Source organism: Dioscorea cayenensis, unplaced genomic scaffold (assembly GCF_009730915.1).
Source record: "Dioscorea cayenensis subsp. rotundata cultivar TDr96_F1 unplaced genomic scaffold, TDr96_F1_v2_PseudoChromosome.rev07_lg8_w22 25.fasta BLBR01000881.1, whole genome shotgun sequence".
Taxonomy (NCBI): Eukaryota; Viridiplantae; Streptophyta; class Magnoliopsida; order Dioscoreales; family Dioscoreaceae; genus Dioscorea; species Dioscorea cayenensis.
In genome coordinates, this window is record NW_024087272.1 from 14541 (window position 1) to 34553 (window position 20013).

The following is a 20013-nucleotide window of genomic DNA, read 5'->3' on the forward strand; positions in this document are numbered from 1 at the left end:
GTGCTTGCTTGTCTAGCTAATTTATGTATAAATACTTACTATTATTTTATTTTATTCTTAAAGAAATATTATAAAGCATGCATGGCTTTACTAATTTCTTTTGAGGAGACTGGGATTGGATATATACCTTGCTTTGCTTTCATTGAACTCCAGCTCCAAAGGGATCAGTGACAGAATTAAGATATTTTAATTAAATCAATTTAAGAATTAATACCTAGCTAGTAATTAATGAACTATTCATATATATATATATATATATATATATATATATATATATATATATATATATATATATATATATATATAACTTTTGTGTTATTTAATTTTTTTTTTCAATTTGCACGAGCATTGAACCCATTAATATTCATTGAGGTGAATCCCCTATTTACAAGGCAGAAATAATTTGAAATCAATACTAATACATATCTTCAATATACGACAACAACATATTTTCTACAATGAATTATAACTTTTGTCAAAAATAAAAAAATAAAAAAAATAAAAAACAAAAAAAAAGAAACAATTAATTGTAACTAGACTAAATTATATCAAAAGTATTAATTTTACAAAAATTATATAAGAGAATTTATGCTTGCTTGTGTAACACTGCTAACTTTTTTATTATTATTGAAAAACAAAGATATATATAGTAATTATATTTATCTTTCCAAAGGAGATGACATTGCATATATATATATATATATTGCTTTGCCTTTCTTTTGTCTTCACCTCGATGTAGATCTTTGTACTTGCTTTCCTTTTTAATATGATTTAACTGTAGTGATTTATAATAACAAAGCCAACCATTGGTATAACAACGGACAACACAACCCACAACACAACTGAGAGCACAACCCCCAACATCATATCAACAATCCACATATTTAATTAGACAATCCCACACGCTCCCGATGTGTTTGTTTGTTTTAATTTGCCCTGGTGCATTAATTAATTCCATGCATGGACTTATATATATAGATTTAGAGTGAGAGGGATATTATATACGTAACTTGCATGAGTGAGAGAATTTGTGCTTGCTTGTCTAGCTAACACCACCAAATTAATTTATGTATAAATATTTACTATTATTTTATTTTATTGCTAAAGAATTATAAAGCATGCATGGCTTTAATAATTTCTTTTGAGGAGACCGGGCATTGGATATATACCTTGCTTTGATTTCATTGAACTCCACCTCCAAAGGGATCAGTGACAGAATTAAGATATTTTAATTAATTAAATCATTTTGAAAATTAATACCTGGCTCGTAATTAAGGAGCTATATATATATATATTTGATAAATGTGGATAAACCACAGATTTATTAAGAGAAAGACAACAGTACAAGGAGAAACATAGTAACAGGGAAAGAGTCATCACTCACCAGAGGTGAGGAGGAACAAAAAAGGCAAAAACAGTAAAAAAAACAGACAGAGTAAGGGAGCTTAGGAGACGGAAGATGTCGTCTGACATCTCAGGCCTACTAAGACGAACAACAGGAACATCTACTCCATAGCAGTACCGATGTCTTGATCACCAGCAGAGGTGGATTCTCTAGCGCTGAGGAAGTTGAGTGGGCGCTTGATTTTCTGGGTTGCTTCATTGAGGGGTTGCTGGTGCCTATCAACTGCTGTAGAAAACCAAGAAAGAGTCATATTAGCTGACTTAAAAATAATGTTGGAATGCGGTAAAGCTTTCATTTGAAATATGCGAGCATTTCTTTCTATCCAGATACTCCACAAAATAGAGCGGGAGATGAGATCCCAGAGAATACGGTGCTGGAGGGTAAGGGAAGGCAGCCAGGAGGTCCAAAGTGAGGGGATTGAGTGTGGGAGAGAATTAAAGTCTAATGCATGAGAGAAGAAAGCCCAAATGTGTTTAGAGAATTCGCAATTAAGAAAAAGATGATTCAGGCTTTCGGTAGCGTTGTGGCATAGGACACAGGTATCTGAGATATTAAGAGAGATACACCCTTTTTTGAACAGATTTGCAAGGGTAAGAATTTTGTCCTTCCCAGCAAGCCAGCAAAAAATAGAAATTTTGCTAGGGCAACGAATCTTCCAGAAAAGTGGATAATGCGAACTTCTCGATCTACCGTCAATAAGGTATTTGTAGAAAGATTTGACAGTGAAGATACCATTTTTATCTGGGGTCCAAAAGGTGATGTCGTCCTGGTTAAGGGAACAGTCAGGAATAATTTCCATAAGCGATGAAAGCATATCAGGAGAGACTGAGGAGAACAAAATCTCCGGATTGTTTAGCTGTTGGGAAAATTGTCTGATAGTTATCCAAGGAGATGTGCATTGCGAAAATAAATTCGGCCAAAGATCTTTGAGTAGAATCCCAGAGTGCCAGCGATCATGCCAGAGAAAGGAATGTGAGCCGTTTCTGATAGATTTATTGATGCATGAGAGAAAAGCAGGTAAAATGGAGGTCGCTCCAGCCCAAAAGTATGATTTATTTCTTGGTGGTGAATGGTGAAGGATTCCGGCTGTAGAGAAGATGGAGTAATTGGCTTGAAAGATTTTGGCCAAACAACTGTTTGGGTTGCAAGATAATTTCCACCACCACTTCCCGAGAAGAGCTTTGTTGAAGTCACGGAGATTGAAAATTCCCCAACCTCCCATGTCCCGGGGCCTAGTGATCCTGTTCCAGGCGATAAGTCTGATTCTGTTGGGTCCTAAATTAGGACCTTTCCAAAGAAAATCTCTTCGGATTTTATCGATTTCATTAATAACCCAAATAGGAAGTTTGAAAACTGACATCCAGTAGAGCTGGAGCAGAGAGAAGCCGAGTTAATGAGAGAAAAGACGGCCTCAATAGAGCGGTACTTTGCTTTCCAAGGATTGAGTCTAGAAGCGAACCATGTTAGTTAGCTTAGACCGGTCTCGAGCGTCTAGGGTCTTCTCTGGGAGAGGAATCCCTAAATAAGTGATAGGGAGGCAATTCCTGGAACAATTAAGAATTCTAGCAGAAGAATGATGTGGTTGGAAGCCATAGTTTGTGGAATATAGACAGCTTTTTGTGTAATTGATGGACAAGCCAGAAGATCCCTAAAAAAGATAGAGGATAAGTTTAATGATTATAAGATCTTCTTGTCCTCCAGCAGAGAAGATTAAGAGGTCGTCCGCATATTGGAAATGACAGATGTTGAACGACTGATCTAGAGGAACACCCACAAGAACTTTAGAATTGAGTGCGTGAAAAAACATAGCGCTCAAAACGTCGGTTGCAAGGGCAAAGAGCAAGGGGGATAAAGGATCACCTTGTCTCAGGCCCCTCTTACATCTGATATATCCCTGAGTACTCCCATTAATGATAAATTGAGATTTGGCAGTACTAAGGATAACACGGATCCAAGAGATCCATTTGGGTCCAAATCCTCTAGCAGTAAGAACTTCAAGGAGGAAATCCCAATCTAGAGAGTCAAAGGCCTTTGCAAAGTCAACTTTGAAAGCATATCCAAGGGTTTTCCGTTTTTGCAAGTTGAAAATGATTTCCTGGGCTCCAATAATATTGTCTGCAATACATCTACCTTTGATAAACCCAGATTGGGTGTCGTCCACCAGTACGTTGATGACAGTGCTAAGTAGGTTGGCGAGGATTTTGGAAAGAATTTTGCAAGTAGAGTTGATTAGACTGATAGGCCTAAAATCTGTGACTTTACCAGGGGAATTATTCTTGGCAATTAGAGCGATGTTTATCCAATTTATACGCTTTAGATTTAAAGAACCTTCAAAAAAATCTCCACAGAGTTTGACTAGGGAATCCTGAAGGAGGTTCCAGTGCTTCTGAAAGAAGAAGATAGGAAAACCGTCGGGTCCTGGGGATTTATCAGGATTGAGATCGAAGACAGCTTGCTTGATTTCCTCGAGAGTAAAAGGAATTTCCAGATGAGAGAGATCAACTCTTTCTTTGTGGTCAAAGAGGAAATGCCAGTCGAAAAGAAATCTGCTGGAGATAGGGGTACCAAGGAGGGAGCGAAAATGATCAGTGAAAATTTTACCAATATGATAATTTCCATCAATCCACCTGTCTACGTGAAAGATGCGAGGAATGTGGTTAAGGTTTTTCCTGCCATTAGCAAACTGATGGAAATATTAGTATTGACATCTCCTTCTCTAAGCCAAGTAATCCTGGATCGTTGTTTCCAATATATATATTGTGTTATAAATTTCTATAAATTGGCATGTCTAATATTTTTTTTCTTCTTTTTCCATTGAACCTAGCTATTATATTGACGTGAATCCCTTAATTTTCATAAAGAACAAATAATTTGAAATCAATATATATATCGTTGAGTCTTAAACTAACACATCTCTTCAATAAACAACAACAACATATCTTCTACATTTAATTGGAAGTAGACTAAATTCATTAAATATTAATCAAAATTATATAGGAGAATTTATGCTTGCTTGTGTAAGACCGCCAACCTTTTTTTTCCCAAAGGAGATGGCATTGCATATATGCTTTGCTTTGGCCTTTGTTTTGTCTTTGCCTTTATGTCTATCTTTGTACTTGCTTTTTATTTTTTAATATAATTTATAGCTTATTTTTTTAAAAAAAGATTATATATAATTGCAATAATTTATAATAAAAATTGAGGAGTTCTTTTAGGTAAAAGTATATAAACCTTAATTCTCACCATAAAAATTAGTCATCAGATTTACATTTTTATTCAAATATATAAAGGAAAAATTTACTTTAATCTAAATGTAACTTACTGTGTTAATCAAAAGCAACTCTTGCTTAGCATTGACTTAATTAATTATCAACTAAACAACTGATTGAAAGCTTTGAAACAACTCCATCTTCTTGGATATCAAACACAAATAAAAAATATTTATGTTTATGTTGTCCACCATTAATAAACCTTTAGTTTTGTTAGATTTTTCAATTATTTTTACTTAAAAATGAGTTTACTAGTGATTTTTTAGGTGATATAATTCACTGGTCAAAGCTTTCAATGTTAGAAAGCTAAATTATTGGACAAATTGGAGTTCATGAACCTAGTTAAAAAAATTGTTACATAATTTAGAACATATATATTTCCCCAGTTTCACTGCCTCCTGAATTCATATATTTTTGTTATATTTTTATTGTACTATTTCAACAATAATCTATTTTTAATTTTTATTTTGATTATAATATTAGATGGTAGTAGAATTATAGAAATGGTCTTGTGGTGTGAGGGGTTTTGTTATGTTTTTGTGTCAGTTTGAGTCTATACTGTGTTTTCAGCTTAATTAAAGTGATTTATCTACTTTTTTTAAAAAAAATTATATAAAAGTGTATATATATATATGCTGATTTTTTATATGTTGATGATGATAGTTGAAGTATCTTTGAAAAACATACATTTACTACTCTATTTTTATACATATATCCAAACATGTCAATTGAAAAAGAAAATTAAGCATGCAGAGTTGGGTTTTGTTTTTATTTTTTAATCCAGAAATTGTTTAAAACAACATGGTTTATGAAACTCGATATCTGATAATAAGAATAATTCAAAGTTTAAACATAGTTTAGACAAGTACAAAATAAATAATTTATCAGAGATATAGTTCTCAAGTAATAATGCTATTCAAGATAACTAAAATCAAAAGAAAACCAGATTCCGGAACTGCAAATAATAATTCACCAGAAATGAACATAGGTCTTCAAAACATAATTTAAACAAAACAAAATACAAAGTGAAATATTCTAATGAAAGGATATTTCCAAATATGATTTACCGAAATTCAAAACCCAGAAATACGATATCAAAAATACAGAAATTTCAAGGCAGGACAAATATTTGTGTTTTTACAGAAAATCAAAATCAAAAGGAGCAAAGACAAAAAGTAACAAATTAAAGTGTGTGTGTCTCCAAATTCACTGTCAGTGCCAAAGGCCATTTGTTTATCCTCGGTGACAGGCCCGAGCCAAAATAACAGAAATCATTTATTTACCCTCGGTGACCCGAGACTGAATACAGATGGCCGTTGATTATTTCACCGAACAGACACGGTGCGAAACTGCAGTCTCGTTTTCCCAAAATTACTTGTCGACAAGGTCAGGGTTTAACCCCCCACTGACAGGGTTGCATATCGCTAATTTGGAGACCAAAATATTTAGACAGATTCAAAGCCAAGAAAATGGAATATTCACAGATATTTTCCAAGTATTCAAATTAAAATAAAAAAAATTATATGTATAAGAATATACCCATTTTCAAGCCAAGAATGCAGAATAAATAAATGAATAATAATTAATACACACACATATGTATATATATATGAAAATGCCAACTTCTAGCTTTGGCAGGATTCCCACATTAAGACATAAGAAATACCAAGCTTTCACTAAAACAAACATCTCATAAGAAAAATAATAAGAAATAAATATAAATATTGCTAAGGTAAAAACCATGCTTCCAACTAAGTCTAAGAGTTATTTATGCAAAACATAAGTAATAAAATGTGATGCCATTTCCAAAATAATTTCAAAGAATAATCATAATAATTTTCAGAACATTTATATAAGATAAACTCAAAATAATAAAATTTTAAATACAAGAGTTCAAGAGATTACTTACTTTGAAAATATTCTACTCCAATACACAATGTGAAGACCCAAAGCCACTTCTCAAGCGGTCCTATAACCCAAGGATTGGCAACCATTACAACTCAAGAAATAATTAACCAATCAAAACATAAAATGAACAACATAACTAGGGTTGTTGGTCTTCATCAAGGTAACTACCTAAGATCACCCAAGGACTGCAAGGTCACTTTCAAATGCAAAAACACACATTCTAAGGTTGCAGAATTTAGAAGGTGAGTGTGTTCTTCTAAGCATGCACTAATTGGCCCTTAAGCATGCTTGAAAGAAACAAGAATATTTGCAAAACAAATAATTTACAAGCATAAAGCTTGGGTTTCTAATGAGTTTAAAAAAAAACATTAACAGGTTGCAGGTTTTCATGCAAGAATATGCCCATAAAAACACTCATATGGCTGCAGGTTTTCATGCAAGAATATGGCCATATAAACACTCAAATGGCTGCAGGGTTTTCATGCAAGAATATGGCCATATAAACACTCAAATGGCTGCAGGTTTTCGTGTAAAAATAAGCAAAAATATACCTTCAAGAAGGCTGCAGTTTCATGCAAATATATGCCTATATATATTCCTTCAAAAGGGGTAAAAATCTTGAAGCAAACATAAGCATATAAACAAACAATTTTTCATCTTGGCATACAAACATGCTATGAATGGGAGGTTAAGCTTTTGATCGAGGTGGACAATCATCAATAACTATACCTCTAGGTTTGGTGACAAGTTGGCAACGACGATCTCCTCTCCGGCTTGATCACCGGTCGCTACAGTGCTCCGAAATGCTCCTCACCTTTGAAGCTCTAAGTGGAGAAGTAATGGAAACCAAGGAGATGAAGAAAGCAAGGGAGGGAGGAAGGAGGCAAGGAGGTTGAAACTTGGTTTGATAGCAAAACATGGATGTGATGGAACCCAAAAAATCCTCCGGGAATTCCTCATTCTAACAAAATTTTAACAACAAGATGACAAGGAGAAGAAGGATTAAGGGAAAAAGAAAACAAATGATTAGCATCCTAAGCAAGGTTTAATGCATGGGCGGGGTCCACATCATTATCACTAGATTTGAGAGCAACTTGACAAAAGGGAAGGGAAATAAGGGGAAAAAACAATGCTTTGATTATTCTAACTTTGGGCGGGGTCCACAATATATATGGTGTCAATGAACGGTTTCACAGAAAAGTGAAATCCTTACTTCCTTCACAGAAATCTGGGTATATATGGTGTCAATGAACGGTTTCACAGACCTCAGCCTACTAACTAGCTATGCGGAGGAATCCCTCCGCGGCCAGCTTCTTAGAGGGACTGTGGCCGTTTAGGCCACGGAAGTTTGAGGCAATAACAGGTCTAGTTTCCGGGACATTAGAAATATCTGTGGTTTGAAATCCTTACTTCCTTCACAGAAAAAGTGAGAATCATAGCACTCTAATTCTAATCATAGATGTTTGTTCTATATATATCAACGATTTGGCGTGTCACTATTACCTCTTTTAATTAGGTCTTACTTTGAATCTAACCAACTAGATTATAATGGACCAGCTGGAAGCCTGGAACCACCCTCTTTGGGGAGTGCAGTATGAGAACATTGATGACCTATGATGCAGCCCTTATAATGGCCTTTTTTTTTTAGAATGATTTTTGTTGGATTTGTTTGTAACTCTGTGGCAATATGATGTCAGGACAATGTATATAAAGAAACTTTATTTTTTCTACGGCGAACTGAAAATTTAGTATCTTGTGAGACAGCTTAATTAATGGTCTTTATTTTTTCCTTGAATAACTTGTTGATTTATAAAGAACAGGTGTATGTTCAAATAGAGAAATTAGAATTTGAGTTTAATGCAGATCCTCCATACAAATATCTGTTGCTACCCTCAACTGTGTAATAATTAATCCTCGGCTGTGCTAGTATATATGGGTCCTTGATAGAGCCTATGACACTTTCGAGGCTATCAGTGGTAAACTTGGAATGACACCAGACATTCATTCTTATAATGCTTTAATTTGTGCATTCGGAAAAGCTTAAAAAAGGTTTGCATGGCATACGCTAGCTCCAAGAGTCATTGTGTCAAATATATATATAGTTGTTTCAAATTAATAAATTGTGAGTCCAATATATTTATTAATTAAGCTGAAACATTCTTTTAATTTAAACAGACATCTGAAGCCTGATCAAATTAAGGTGTTTGAGCATCTAGTATATGAACCTGCGAGTGAAGCCTAATAAAACCACATTTGCACACTTCTTGTGGATGTCCATCTTATCAACCTAGACTAATTAAAAGATGACAATATATGGTACAAGATCTCTTCCACTCCTAATGCATGCAACCTCTTTGGCCTGAATCTTGTTTCCCTCTCTCTGTCTTTCCTCTTCTTCTCATACTCACTTCTCTTGAGAATGAGAATTCCTGCAAATTAACCCAGTTGTGCAACACCATTCTACAATGAGAACTGGAGACACCCGATCAGTCAATCATCCCTTTGGGGATCGGCGCTCAATCCTCTGTGCGAATGATGGCCTTCTCTCAGACCCTCGATGCCGCCAGCCTTATGAACGTCTTCGCCGACTGGATGGCGTCACAGCGATGGTCTAATCTCATGATGGAGGCCTCTCCCTCCCCCGGGGAGTTGTTGCATGGATCTCGTGGTGCAGATGCAGGACTACCAAATTACGCCCAACACTGTGTCATATAATCTAGTGCTTAAGGCCATGCACCAAACTCGGGAGAGCGAGGCCGCTGAGAAGCTCATCGATCGGTGAGACTCCCTCCCCTTTATTAGTATTTACTATTTAGTACTAGTTTATTCTTGAGATGCCATCCCAAAATATTGTTTTTTTTTTCTTAGCCAAATACTTGAACCAGGAAAATAAAAAGTTTGAGTCTTGTTGACATAAGAGTGAAAGTGAGAAATTTAAAGGCAAGTTTTGTTTTTTCTTAATTGAACTCTTTTAATATTCTAAACAAGCTTATGGTCAGTTTGATTCCTTTCTCTCTTAGTGCATCCATTTGCTTGCTGTTGCTTCTATCATAGTGTTTGGTTCTGGTTTTTGGAAGATTTAAATTTTGCTTTGATTTATCTACTTCACAATGGAAATGAGGGAGTGAATTGTTGTTCCTCTTTTTCTTTGCATAATTAAATAGGACAAAGAAAAATAAAGGCGTTTTGTTCATTGAGGCGGAGGGAATGGTTGCCACTGGATGAAAAATAACTAAGAAATTTCATTTTTATTTTCCAGTAGCCTAACTTTGGAACAAAATTCAAAAGAGCCAAACATTTAGTTACGGTGGCTTTGCAATTATAAATTTGGAGCATATGAAGCTCTTTGCTGTGAAGAGTGTTACTATGTTAGCAAAGGCTTTTTACTTTTTTGGGTGATTCTTTATTAATTGACGTCAGGATGCTGCAGACTGGCAGTACTGCACCAGATGATGAATCATATAATTTGGTTATTGGCCTGCTAATTACGATGAATCATATTGATTTTGCCCTGAAGTACATGGATTTGACACTGAAATCTGGGTACATGGTGTCAATGAATGTGTTCACAGACTGTGTTCGGTGTTGTGTTACTGCTGGGAGATTGGATGTATTGGCATCAATAATAGAGAAATGCAAGGTATGCATTATTAATTTGATACCCAGAGCTGGCTGTCTCTTATATTCCGTCTGTAGAATTTTACGATTCTGATATGAGATTCTCAGTAGAATAATGTGGTTGTGACTATGCATATTTTGGTCATATTTGAGAGATTGGGTCGGTACTTTTTTCTTCTCACATTTTAACTAGTTAGTTGCATAAAAGCATGCTAATTGGGTTTATCTGTCTTCCATAACCTTGAGGCCTTTCTGTTTTTATTTCTTTCAGACAACTGAACAGAACAAATCCCTGTGCCCACCGTGGAATTTGTGTAACTACATTGCCGATGTTGCATTGCAAGCAGATCATAGCAAATTGGCATTCTTTGCCTTGGAATTTCTTGCTCGGTGGATTGGTCGTGGTGAAAATGCAAGACCACCTGTTCTGCTTTCAGTAGATGAATGGTTAGTTGTGTCGGCATTTAGTACTGCTGGCAGAACCTATAATTCAACTCTATTAGATGCTGCTTGGTCAATCCTGAGGCGCTCATTGAGTCAGAAGAGGGCTCCAAACCCAGAAACTTACCTCTCAAAAATATATTCGCATGCATCACTGGGACAACTTCAACGTGCTTTTATTACCCTCAGTGAATTTGAAAATGCTTATGGAAATTGAGGTGAAGTTGAAGAGGAGCTGTTTTCCCCGTTCACCTCTTTATACCCACTGGTTGTTGCTTGTTGCAAAAATGGCTTCTCAACATTGGACTCGGTAAGAGTACTTATCGAAACCACTTTGAATTTATGATATTTATGAAAAGAATGTTGAATGTTATTTATTTATATCTAATAAGTCAATAGGTTTCATTAATTTCTTGGAGTGAACCCCTTTTCTCGTTGTATGTGAACTTCTGTATATATGCTGATAATTGCATTCTTCACCTTCATAAGATTCAAACGACAATATAGACAGAATGCTAATACTCACTAGGAATTCTCATGGCCACAGTGCAAGATTTCTAAATAGTTTCAGGGATATTAAAAATATTTGTTGTTTGAAATCCTTGTTTTCTTCACAGAAAAGTGAGAATCTTAACACTCCAGTTTTAATCATAGATGTTTGTTTTATATGCATCGACAATTTGTATATGCGAGTGGCCCCGACACTTTGGATGCGTGTTACTACTACCCCCTTTCAACGCCTTACTTTAACCAATTAGATTATAATGGATCAGCTGGAAGCCTGGAACCACCCTCTTTGGGCAGTGCAATATGAGCACATTGATGACCTATCATGCAGCCCTTATAGTAGTATTTTATGAGAATGATTTTTGTTGAATTTTTCTGTGACTCTGTGGCAATATGATGTCAGGACAATGGGTATGCAGAATCTTTATTTTTTCTAGGGCAAACTGAATATTATCATCTTGCAAGAAACCTGAATGACCTTTTTTTTCTTGACTAACTTGTCGATTTATAAAGAACAGGTGTATGTTCAACTAGAGAATTTGAGCAATGCAGATCCTCCATACAAATCTGTTGCCGCACTCAACTGTGTAATCCTTGGCTGTGCCAATATATGGGACCTTGATAGAGCCTATGAGACTTTTGAGGCCATCGGCGGGAAGCTTGGAATGGCACCAGACATCCATTCTTATAATGCTTTAATTTGTGCATTCGGAAAGCTTAAAAAGGTTTGCATGGCCTACATTCCAAGTGTCATTAGTTGTTTCAAATTAATTAATTGTGAGTTCAATATATTTAGTTTGTTCTAGCTGTTTAATTAAGCTGAAACATGTGCCATTTTACTTTTTTAACAGACATCCGAAGCCTCAAAGGTGTTTGAGCATCTAGTAAGCCTGTGCGTGAAACTGAATGCCACCACATTTACATTGCTGGTTGATGCGCATCTTATCAACCGAGACCAAAAGGCCGCTCTCTCTGTAATAGATTACACGGTACAAGATCTATTTCACTCCTAAAGAAACCTCTGCATTAATTCCAAAGATCTCTTGTGTTCATTGTTGAACAAATTTCGTACCACGCAGGTCAAGGATGGTTTGGCTCCTTCCAAAGAGACACTGAAGAAGGTGAGGAGGCGCTGTTCTCGAGAGATGGACTTTGATAGTGATGAAAAGGTTCAATTGCTCGCTCAGCAGTTTAATTACAGGATGGGGGCGAATTTCACAGGGAGATGTTTTACAATTTGGAATACAGTACTGAGTACTAGGATAAGGTAACCATAAGAGTGTCTTATAAGTTTGAATGCAAGGATCTGACACATAATTTTTTCTCATTGACTTAGCGGCTGACTTTTGCTTTCATTTTTATTGAAATAATTTGCACTTACTTTCTTGTTTGCAAGGCTACTGTGAACAATCTGCTGATCACTGGAAAGAGAGTAGTAAATGTGTAAATTACTCGTGTATTCGATTTTGACGGTTCTTATGCATGAAGATGATGTAGGATTTGGACTTTAAGGCTATTAATTTTCAAACCTATGTGGTGCTTTGTATTTTTTTGGCCTTTGAAGGATGAATGGTAGCTTCCTTTTATTTAATTCAGAATAAATCAACCCCACATTAATTTGTTATCAACATATGATCAGATTGTTTTTTTTAAGACTACTTGTTCCTTTTTTTTCCCTAAAATGGTCAATTATTTCATTAGAAAATTTCATCTTGGAGCTCTACAATTGATTCTAAGATCAAACATGTTTAGTAGTAAAATTCTCAGTATATTGGACTTCCAAGCTTGTGAAAAATGACAATGTCTTTATTGTATGTGTTCCTTATATGCAATATATATGCAAAAAAATACTAAATTTCTGGGAATATGCAGGAGGAATGCATTATTTATTATTCACACGACTGGATAGAATCAGAATGAAACATATAGATACATTATTTATACATTTATTATTTATTGCAATCTATATAAACGTGAAGATCCTCCTGCAGTGATTCACAGAGAAAGCATAGAAGTGGTAATAAGTCTGTAGGAGATACTTGGAGCACCGATGGAGGAGTTTTGCATTAACTAGATTTAGAATCCTTTTGCATTTAGAAGATGAACCACCTGCATACAAAACCTGCACTAATTAGCACCAATATACCAATATGAATATATATATATATATATATATATATATATGAGAGAGAGAGAAGTTGAAATTACCTTACAGGGATGTATATGTATGCCTCTATAGGAATGTTTGTGGAAGCAATCCAACATCCAACTTAGGACAATCATCAATCTCGAAATTGCAAGTTGCTGGGAAACTCAGAAATAATGGAGAGATTGTGGTTGCTGAAAAATGCGGCGGTTTTTTTAGTGATGCGAATCCTTCGACTTTTTCAAGGCTGTGTGCTTTGTAGATTGTGAGAGTGGCCAAACTTTTTGCATGATATGCAAGATCTTGAGGAAGGGACCTGAGCTTTGGACAGTTGATGATCTCCAGTAATTTGAGGACAGGCATCACCGAATGAGATTGATGTGTCTCCCATGTCCACTCTTCCCACACTGGCATGTCTTTCAGTATTAATGACTTTAAGCTAGGTAAATTGCTCCATGGTCTAGCGTCTAAATCGATGTGCTTTATGGACCACGCATCTTCGACACGAATATGTTCCAACAAAGGAAGCCCGTCCAACGATGGAAGTTCCGTGCAATATTTACACTTGAGCAACTCAAGGCTTTTCAATTTACCAAAACGTAAATCCATGATCCATCGAGGGAATTTTAGGCCGAAGTAACCATTGATCTTGATATGTTGGATTGATTTAGACAGAGGGTATAGACCCTCAAAGCACTCTTGCATTTCTTTCTTCTCGCCTTCTTCATATGGTTGACCCTCTCCTCGACAAGATAGCGTGAGATCAGTGAGATTAATATGTTCTGGGAGTACCATGCTATCAAGAAAATTGGGAACCTCCAAATTCACAATGTGGAGGGTTTGTAGCTTCTTTAGATTGCTAATTTCTGTTAATCTTTCGTAACTTGAGGAGTCACTTGCCACGAATCCAACGAAACTAGTCAATTGAGATAGTTTAGATATCCCAATTGGCATGCCTGTCAGTGGTGTTTGGTGAACGTCAATGCTCCTGAGCTTGTGCAATCTTGTCATACTCTCAGGGAGGTTTAGTAGACTTCCACAGTACCTGAGGATTAAGTGTTGTAGATTGATGAGATTCCCTATAGCATCTGGAAGTGTCTTGATGGGCAAACATGAGAGATTTAGGTGACGCAGGTGGAGGAGCTTGAATAGAGATTTTGGTAGGACTCTACAATCAGAGCTGCTTATATCCAAAATTCGCAAGAGCTTGAGCTTTTGGAAGAGATCTTTGGGTAGCTTGGTTATTTTAAGCTTGCTTGTGAAAATGAGTGTTCTCACCGATGTCTGTTTTTTCACAATATTTGGAATTACATTCAATGGTGCATTATTTGTGATTATCAAATGTTGTAGCTTTGGTACGGAAGATGACGAGGGGGAAGTTGCAGCTTTTTCCAATGCTTCTACATCACCTTGAAAATAACCATAATTTTGAACCAAATGTTGACCAAATGAGCGCATATTACCATGCATTCGGCACATGGCTTTTGTCATCATAATAAAAGGCATTTTGCAGACTGAATGTAAAAATATTGCTTTGAAGTAGTTCCATGTAATAATCATTTGCTACATCTTCCAAAAAGTTGTTGTGTCATTCCCTTTTCTTCTTCTGTTGGCATTGATGGTTTTTTCACAAGCCCAACAGCCACCCATTGTTGGATCAAAATATTCTTCTCGAAGATATAATCCTCGGGGAAGAAAGCACAGAAGATGAAACATTGCTTGATATAAGACGACAAGTTCTCATAAGGGAGCAAATAAACGGGCTTAGGTAGTGTTTTATTTGAGGGTTCTAGTGAAACAATAATATTTTCTAGGACCTTCTCCCACTCACTACGATTTTTGTCTTTAGCATTTAGGATCCTAGCAATGGTTTTGATTGAAAGTGGAAAGCCATGACACTTGTTCACCATAGTTTTACCTATTTGTTCGAAGTGTTGCATGTTCCCCTTTTCACCATCAGGAAATAATAATTTACACATCAAGGCCCAACCATCCTCCTCCGACAATAATGGCAACTTAAGTTTATAAATGCCCTCATGAGTTATGACACTTTCATACCTAGTTGTGACTAAGACATTGGCATTAGTGATTAAATACCAGTGCTCAAGGATATAGTCACTTATGTCTTTTAGTACTTCCGAGTCATTAACATCATTGAGAACCACCAAAATTTTCTTATGTACAATTGAATCACCACCAAATTTATTTGTGGAATTCATTATTGTATGAAAAGTAGAATTCATGTGAACATCTACCCATATCGGTGGCGGCGACTGGAATTTTTCTTTTATTGTTTGGTGGTTGAAGATTTTTCTAGCTAGAGTTGTTTTGCCAATGCCTCTCTCCCCAACAATCCCATAAACATGGACTCCCGGAGAACTACGGGTGATCATTAACTTCTCCACTAGTTTTTCAGTATCCTGCTCTATTCCACCAACTAGATTAGTATCATATTCTACAGTGGTATTAAGTTTAAATAAAGTCAAACCATCATTTAACTCTTGTTTGAGAATCTCTTCCAATTTGGAGCCAATAGTTTTAAGAGTTTTATTTTGTCTCTGAATTTGCCGTGGAAAATAGATCAGGTGCTGGTATACATGAATGAAAAGAGAATACCAGTGTTCCTGTACGTAGTGGTTTATTCACTCCATCAAAAAAACTAAATAAATAAATAAATAAATAAATAAATAAATAACAAAGTACCTTGTAATCCATTGTCTCCAATTTATCCTCAAGCTTAGATAATTCATCGCTGATGTCTTGCAAGTCATTCGAAACACCTCTCAAATTATGAAACAAGGTGTTGGTGGTGCCATATGGGACAATCATCGTCTCCTCATCAGCATACTCCAACTTGCGGTAGGCCATTTCTAGCCTTTCTTGTAACTTTGTGAGGTCATCCCTCACTCTCGACATTTTCTTCGTCATCTGATTCCACAAGGGTAGCAACATGATCACCAATATCATAAGAACAACCCGCGGCATTATAACATGAAAGGTAATTATTATATCACCAACGGACAGGCCGTATTCTATCTTTTCTTGCAGCTTCCTGTATTCATCATTATCAATCATAAGAACTAACCACAATATCATAACACCAACCCGCAACATCATAAAACCAACCCAAAACATCACCAGCAACATCATAGCAACAAAGCCAAATATTGATATAACAACGGACAACACAACTAACACAACCCACAACACAATCGAGAGCACAACCCGCAACATCATATATATATCAACCCACATATTTAATTAGACAATCCCACACTCTCCCGATGTGTTTGTTTGTTTGTTTTAATTTGTCCTGGTGCATAAATTAATTCCATGCATGGCTTATATATATAGACTTAAAAAAGAGGGATATTATTATATAGATAACTTGCATGAGTGAGAGAATTTGTGATTGCTTGTCTAGCTAACACCTCCAAATTAATTTATGTATAAATATTTACTATTATTTTATTGCTAAAGAATTATAAAGCATGCATGGCTTTTATAATATCTTTTGAGGAGACTGGGCATTGGATATATACCTTGCTTTGCTTTCATTGAACTCCACCTCCAAAAGGAATCAGTGACATAATTAAGATATTTTTAATTCAATCATTTTTGAGTATTAATACCTAGCTAGTAATTAATGAGCTATTCACACACACACACACACATATAACTTTTTGTGTTATTAATAAATTTGATGTTTAAACTTTTGTCTTTTTATTTTTTTCCATTGAACCCATTAATATTCATTGAGGTGAATCCCTATTTACAAGGAAGAAATAATTTGAAATCAATACTAATACATCTCTTCAATAAACAACAACAACATATTTTTCTACAATGAATTGTAACTTTTTGTTACAAAAAACGGAAACAATTAATTGTAACTAGACTAAATTATAGTACATATAATCAAAAAGTATTAATTTTTACAAAAAAATTATATAAGAGAATTTATGCTTGCTTGTGTAACACCACCAACTTTTTTTTTTAATTGAAAAACTGAAAAAAATATATATATAGTAATTATAAGCATCTCTTTATCTTTCCAAAGGAGATGACATTGCATATATATATATATATATATATGTATATATGTCTATTTATGTCTTTTTCTTTTTTTGTCTTCACCTCGATTTTGTACTTGCTTTCCTTTTTATTATGATTTTACTGTAGTGATTTATAAAAGTTGCGGAGTTCTTTTTCTGTAAAAATAAATAAACCTTAATTCTCACCATAGTAACTAGTAATCAAGTATACATTTTTATTCAAATATATAAATTATGGGATCATTTACTTTAATCTAAATGTAAATTACTTTGTTAATCAAAAGCAACTCTTGCTTGGCATTGACTTAATTAATCATCAACTAAACAATTAATTGAAAGCTTTGAAACAACTCCATCTTCCTAAATATCAAATACAAACAAAAAATATTTTTGTTGTTCACCATGAATAAACATTTAGTTTTGTGAGATGTTTCAACATTTTCCCATAAAAATGGGTTATAATTGATTTCTTCCGGTGATATAATTCACTGGTAAGCTTTCAATGTCAACAAGCTCAGTTAGAGAACAAATTGGAGTTTATGAATAAAAAGAAAGAAAAAAAAACAAGTATTGTTATATAATTTAGAGCATATCTCTTTTTTTGTTTTATAAAAAAAATTAGATGATACTGTTTCAACAATAATCTAATTTTAATTTTAATTTTAATTTTAATTATAATATTATATGGTAGTAGAATTATAGAGACGTGTCCTGATTTTTTATATGATGATGGTAGTAGAATTATCTTTTAAAATAATACATTGGCCACTTTATTTTTTTATACAGAAATCCAAACATGTCAATTTATTAAGCATGCTGAGATGGTATTTTTAACAAAGTGAATAAATCACTAATTAAGAAATTTATTAAAGAGTCAAATATTCAGTTATATATGATGAAAAATAAGTACGAAATTAACTTCAAGTTTTGTATGCCTGTGGCCTTACTTGGGAGCACAATTCATCAAAAGTTAGATATTTAGTTATGATGGTTTTGCAATTATGAGTTTGGAATATAAGAAACTCTTTGCTGTGAACAGTGTTACTATGTTAGCAAAGGCTTTTTACTTAAATATTAATTGAATGTTTCTTTATTGATTGACATCAGGATGCTGCAGACAGGCGCTGCACCAGATGATGAATTATACAATTTGGTTATTGGCATGCTAATTAATTATGATGAATCAGATTGATTCAGCCTGAAGTACATGGATTTGACACTGAAATCTGGGTATATATGATGTCAATGAATGGTTTCACAGACTGTGTTTTGTGTTGTCTTACTGCAGGGAGATTGGATGTATTGGCATCAATAATAGAGAAATAATGCAAGGTATACATTATTAATTTGATTCCCGGAGTTCTCTTATATTCCGTCTGCAAACTACCATGATTCTGATTTGATATTCTCAGCGGAATCTTTGGTTTTTTACATACATGCTGTTAGAAAAAGAGAGAGAAAGAGCGAAACAAGTTCTCAAGCCTTGAACAACTGTCATTCGTAATCTATGTGTTTACATATAGAAGCTTTGAACAAGTCCCCACGAAGAAAAACATTCTTCACATCAAGCTGATGAAGAACCCAACCACGAACAACCGCTATAGCAACCGAAGTGCGCATAGTGTGCATGTGGGCTGTTGGGGGCAAAAGTCTCCTCATAGTCGTGGCCATACTCCTGCTGAAAGCCACGAATAACCAAACACGCTTTATAGCGCTCGAGAGACCCGTCAGAATGGGTCTTCACACAGTAGATCCAACGAAAGGTGATGGGAATAACATGAGAAGAAAAGGGAACGAGATCCCACGTGTGAGTCTGAGTCAAAGCATCAAGCTTCTCGGCCATGGAATTCCCTTCTCAGGTGACCGAACTGCTTCCCTGTAGGTACTTGGCTCAAAGACATCTGAACCACTGGTGATAGCAGAAGCGTAACGAACATGAGGATGTAAAGTAGAACGATTGCGTAAAGAATAAGTATGAGAGGGCACCTCAGGAGCCGGATCGGTAGTAGGAGAGGTGTTAGAAATGATTGTCCGAGATGGAGGATCTGCGGGATCCCGACAGTGGTATGTGAAACTAACAGGCGGGTGAGCAAGAGGAAGTAAAGAAAGAAGGAAGACACTGCAGGAGACTCAACATATAAAGGAAGAGTGGGGTCAATAGAGGAATGAGAAAAAAGCTCTGAAGAAGGGTGAAATGATGGAGGAGAGGAAGACACGGGGGGAGCTCTCTAAGCTGAAAGTGTGTGAAAAGGGAAAGACAAAGGGATTGTGGAAGATAAGGACTCAATGGAAGAAGGAGAAGCATAGAAAGGTGCAAACTCATCAAAGGTGACATCACGGGAGATACGAATACGATGACTGACGGGATCATAACAACGATAACCTTTATGCTCAAGGTTATATCCGAGAAAAACACAAGAAACAGATTGGGCTGATAGTTTTGTTCTTCCCCTAGGTGAGAGTAAAACAAAGCAACGACAACCAAAAACTCGAAGATGATCATAGCGAGGAGGTGTTCCATGGAGACACTCATGACCTGGACTATGACTATTAAGGTGAGAGGAAGGTTGTAGGTTAATGAGATAAACAGCAGTGCTAACAGCTTCAGCCCAGAAATAAGGGGGAAGAAAAGCACCTAGAAGAAGTGCACGAGTCGTAAACACA

At 35.5% G+C, this 20013-nt stretch overlaps 2 protein-coding genes and 1 pseudogene across 2 annotated transcripts; 1 reads left to right on the forward strand and 2 right to left on the reverse strand.

The window, feature by feature from the left end:
• The first annotated feature begins 7385 nt into the window (after nt 1–7385).
• On the forward strand, nt 7386–12409 carry LOC120255198 (annotated as a pseudogene).
• Nucleotides 12410–13535: 1126 nt separating this feature from the next.
• Nucleotides 13536–14752, reverse strand: LOC120255199 (putative disease resistance protein RGA4). Its single transcript, XM_039263086.1, has 2 exons — nt 13785–14752; nt 13536–13701 (listed from the first exon to the last, which is right to left on the reverse strand). The coding sequence occupies exons 1-2, from the start codon at nt 14750–14752 to the stop codon at nt 13536–13538; spliced, it is 1134 nt and encodes a 377-aa protein (XP_039119020.1).
• A 98-nt stretch (nt 14753–14850) lies between these two features.
• On the reverse strand, nt 14851–16588 carry LOC120255200 (disease resistance RPP13-like protein 4). Its single transcript, XM_039263087.1, has 2 exons — nt 15998–16588; nt 14851–15918 (listed from the first exon to the last, which is right to left on the reverse strand). Exons 1-2 carry the CDS (start codon nt 16547–16549, stop codon nt 14851–14853), a joined length of 1620 nt encoding a protein of 539 aa, XP_039119021.1. The 5' UTR covers nt 16550–16588.
• Between the last annotated feature and the right edge of the window lie 3425 nt (nt 16589–20013).

Coding starts and splice junctions, on each gene's coding strand:
- LOC120255199 (XM_039263086.1), bottom strand. CDS start 14,752: ATGCGCTCATTTGGTCAACATTTGGTTCAAAATTATGGTTATTTTCAA. Junction 13,702..13,784: donor ATTCGTGTCGAAGATGCGTG/GTCCATAAAGCA, acceptor AAGACATGCCAG/TGTGGGAAGAGTGGACATGG.
- LOC120255200 (XM_039263087.1), bottom strand. CDS start 16,549: ATGTGGGTTGATATATATATGATGTTGCGGGTTGTGCTCTCGATTGTG. Junction 15,919..15,997: donor TGGAGACAATGGATTACAAG/GTACTTTGTTAT, acceptor CACTACGTACAG/GAACACTGGTATTCTCTTTT.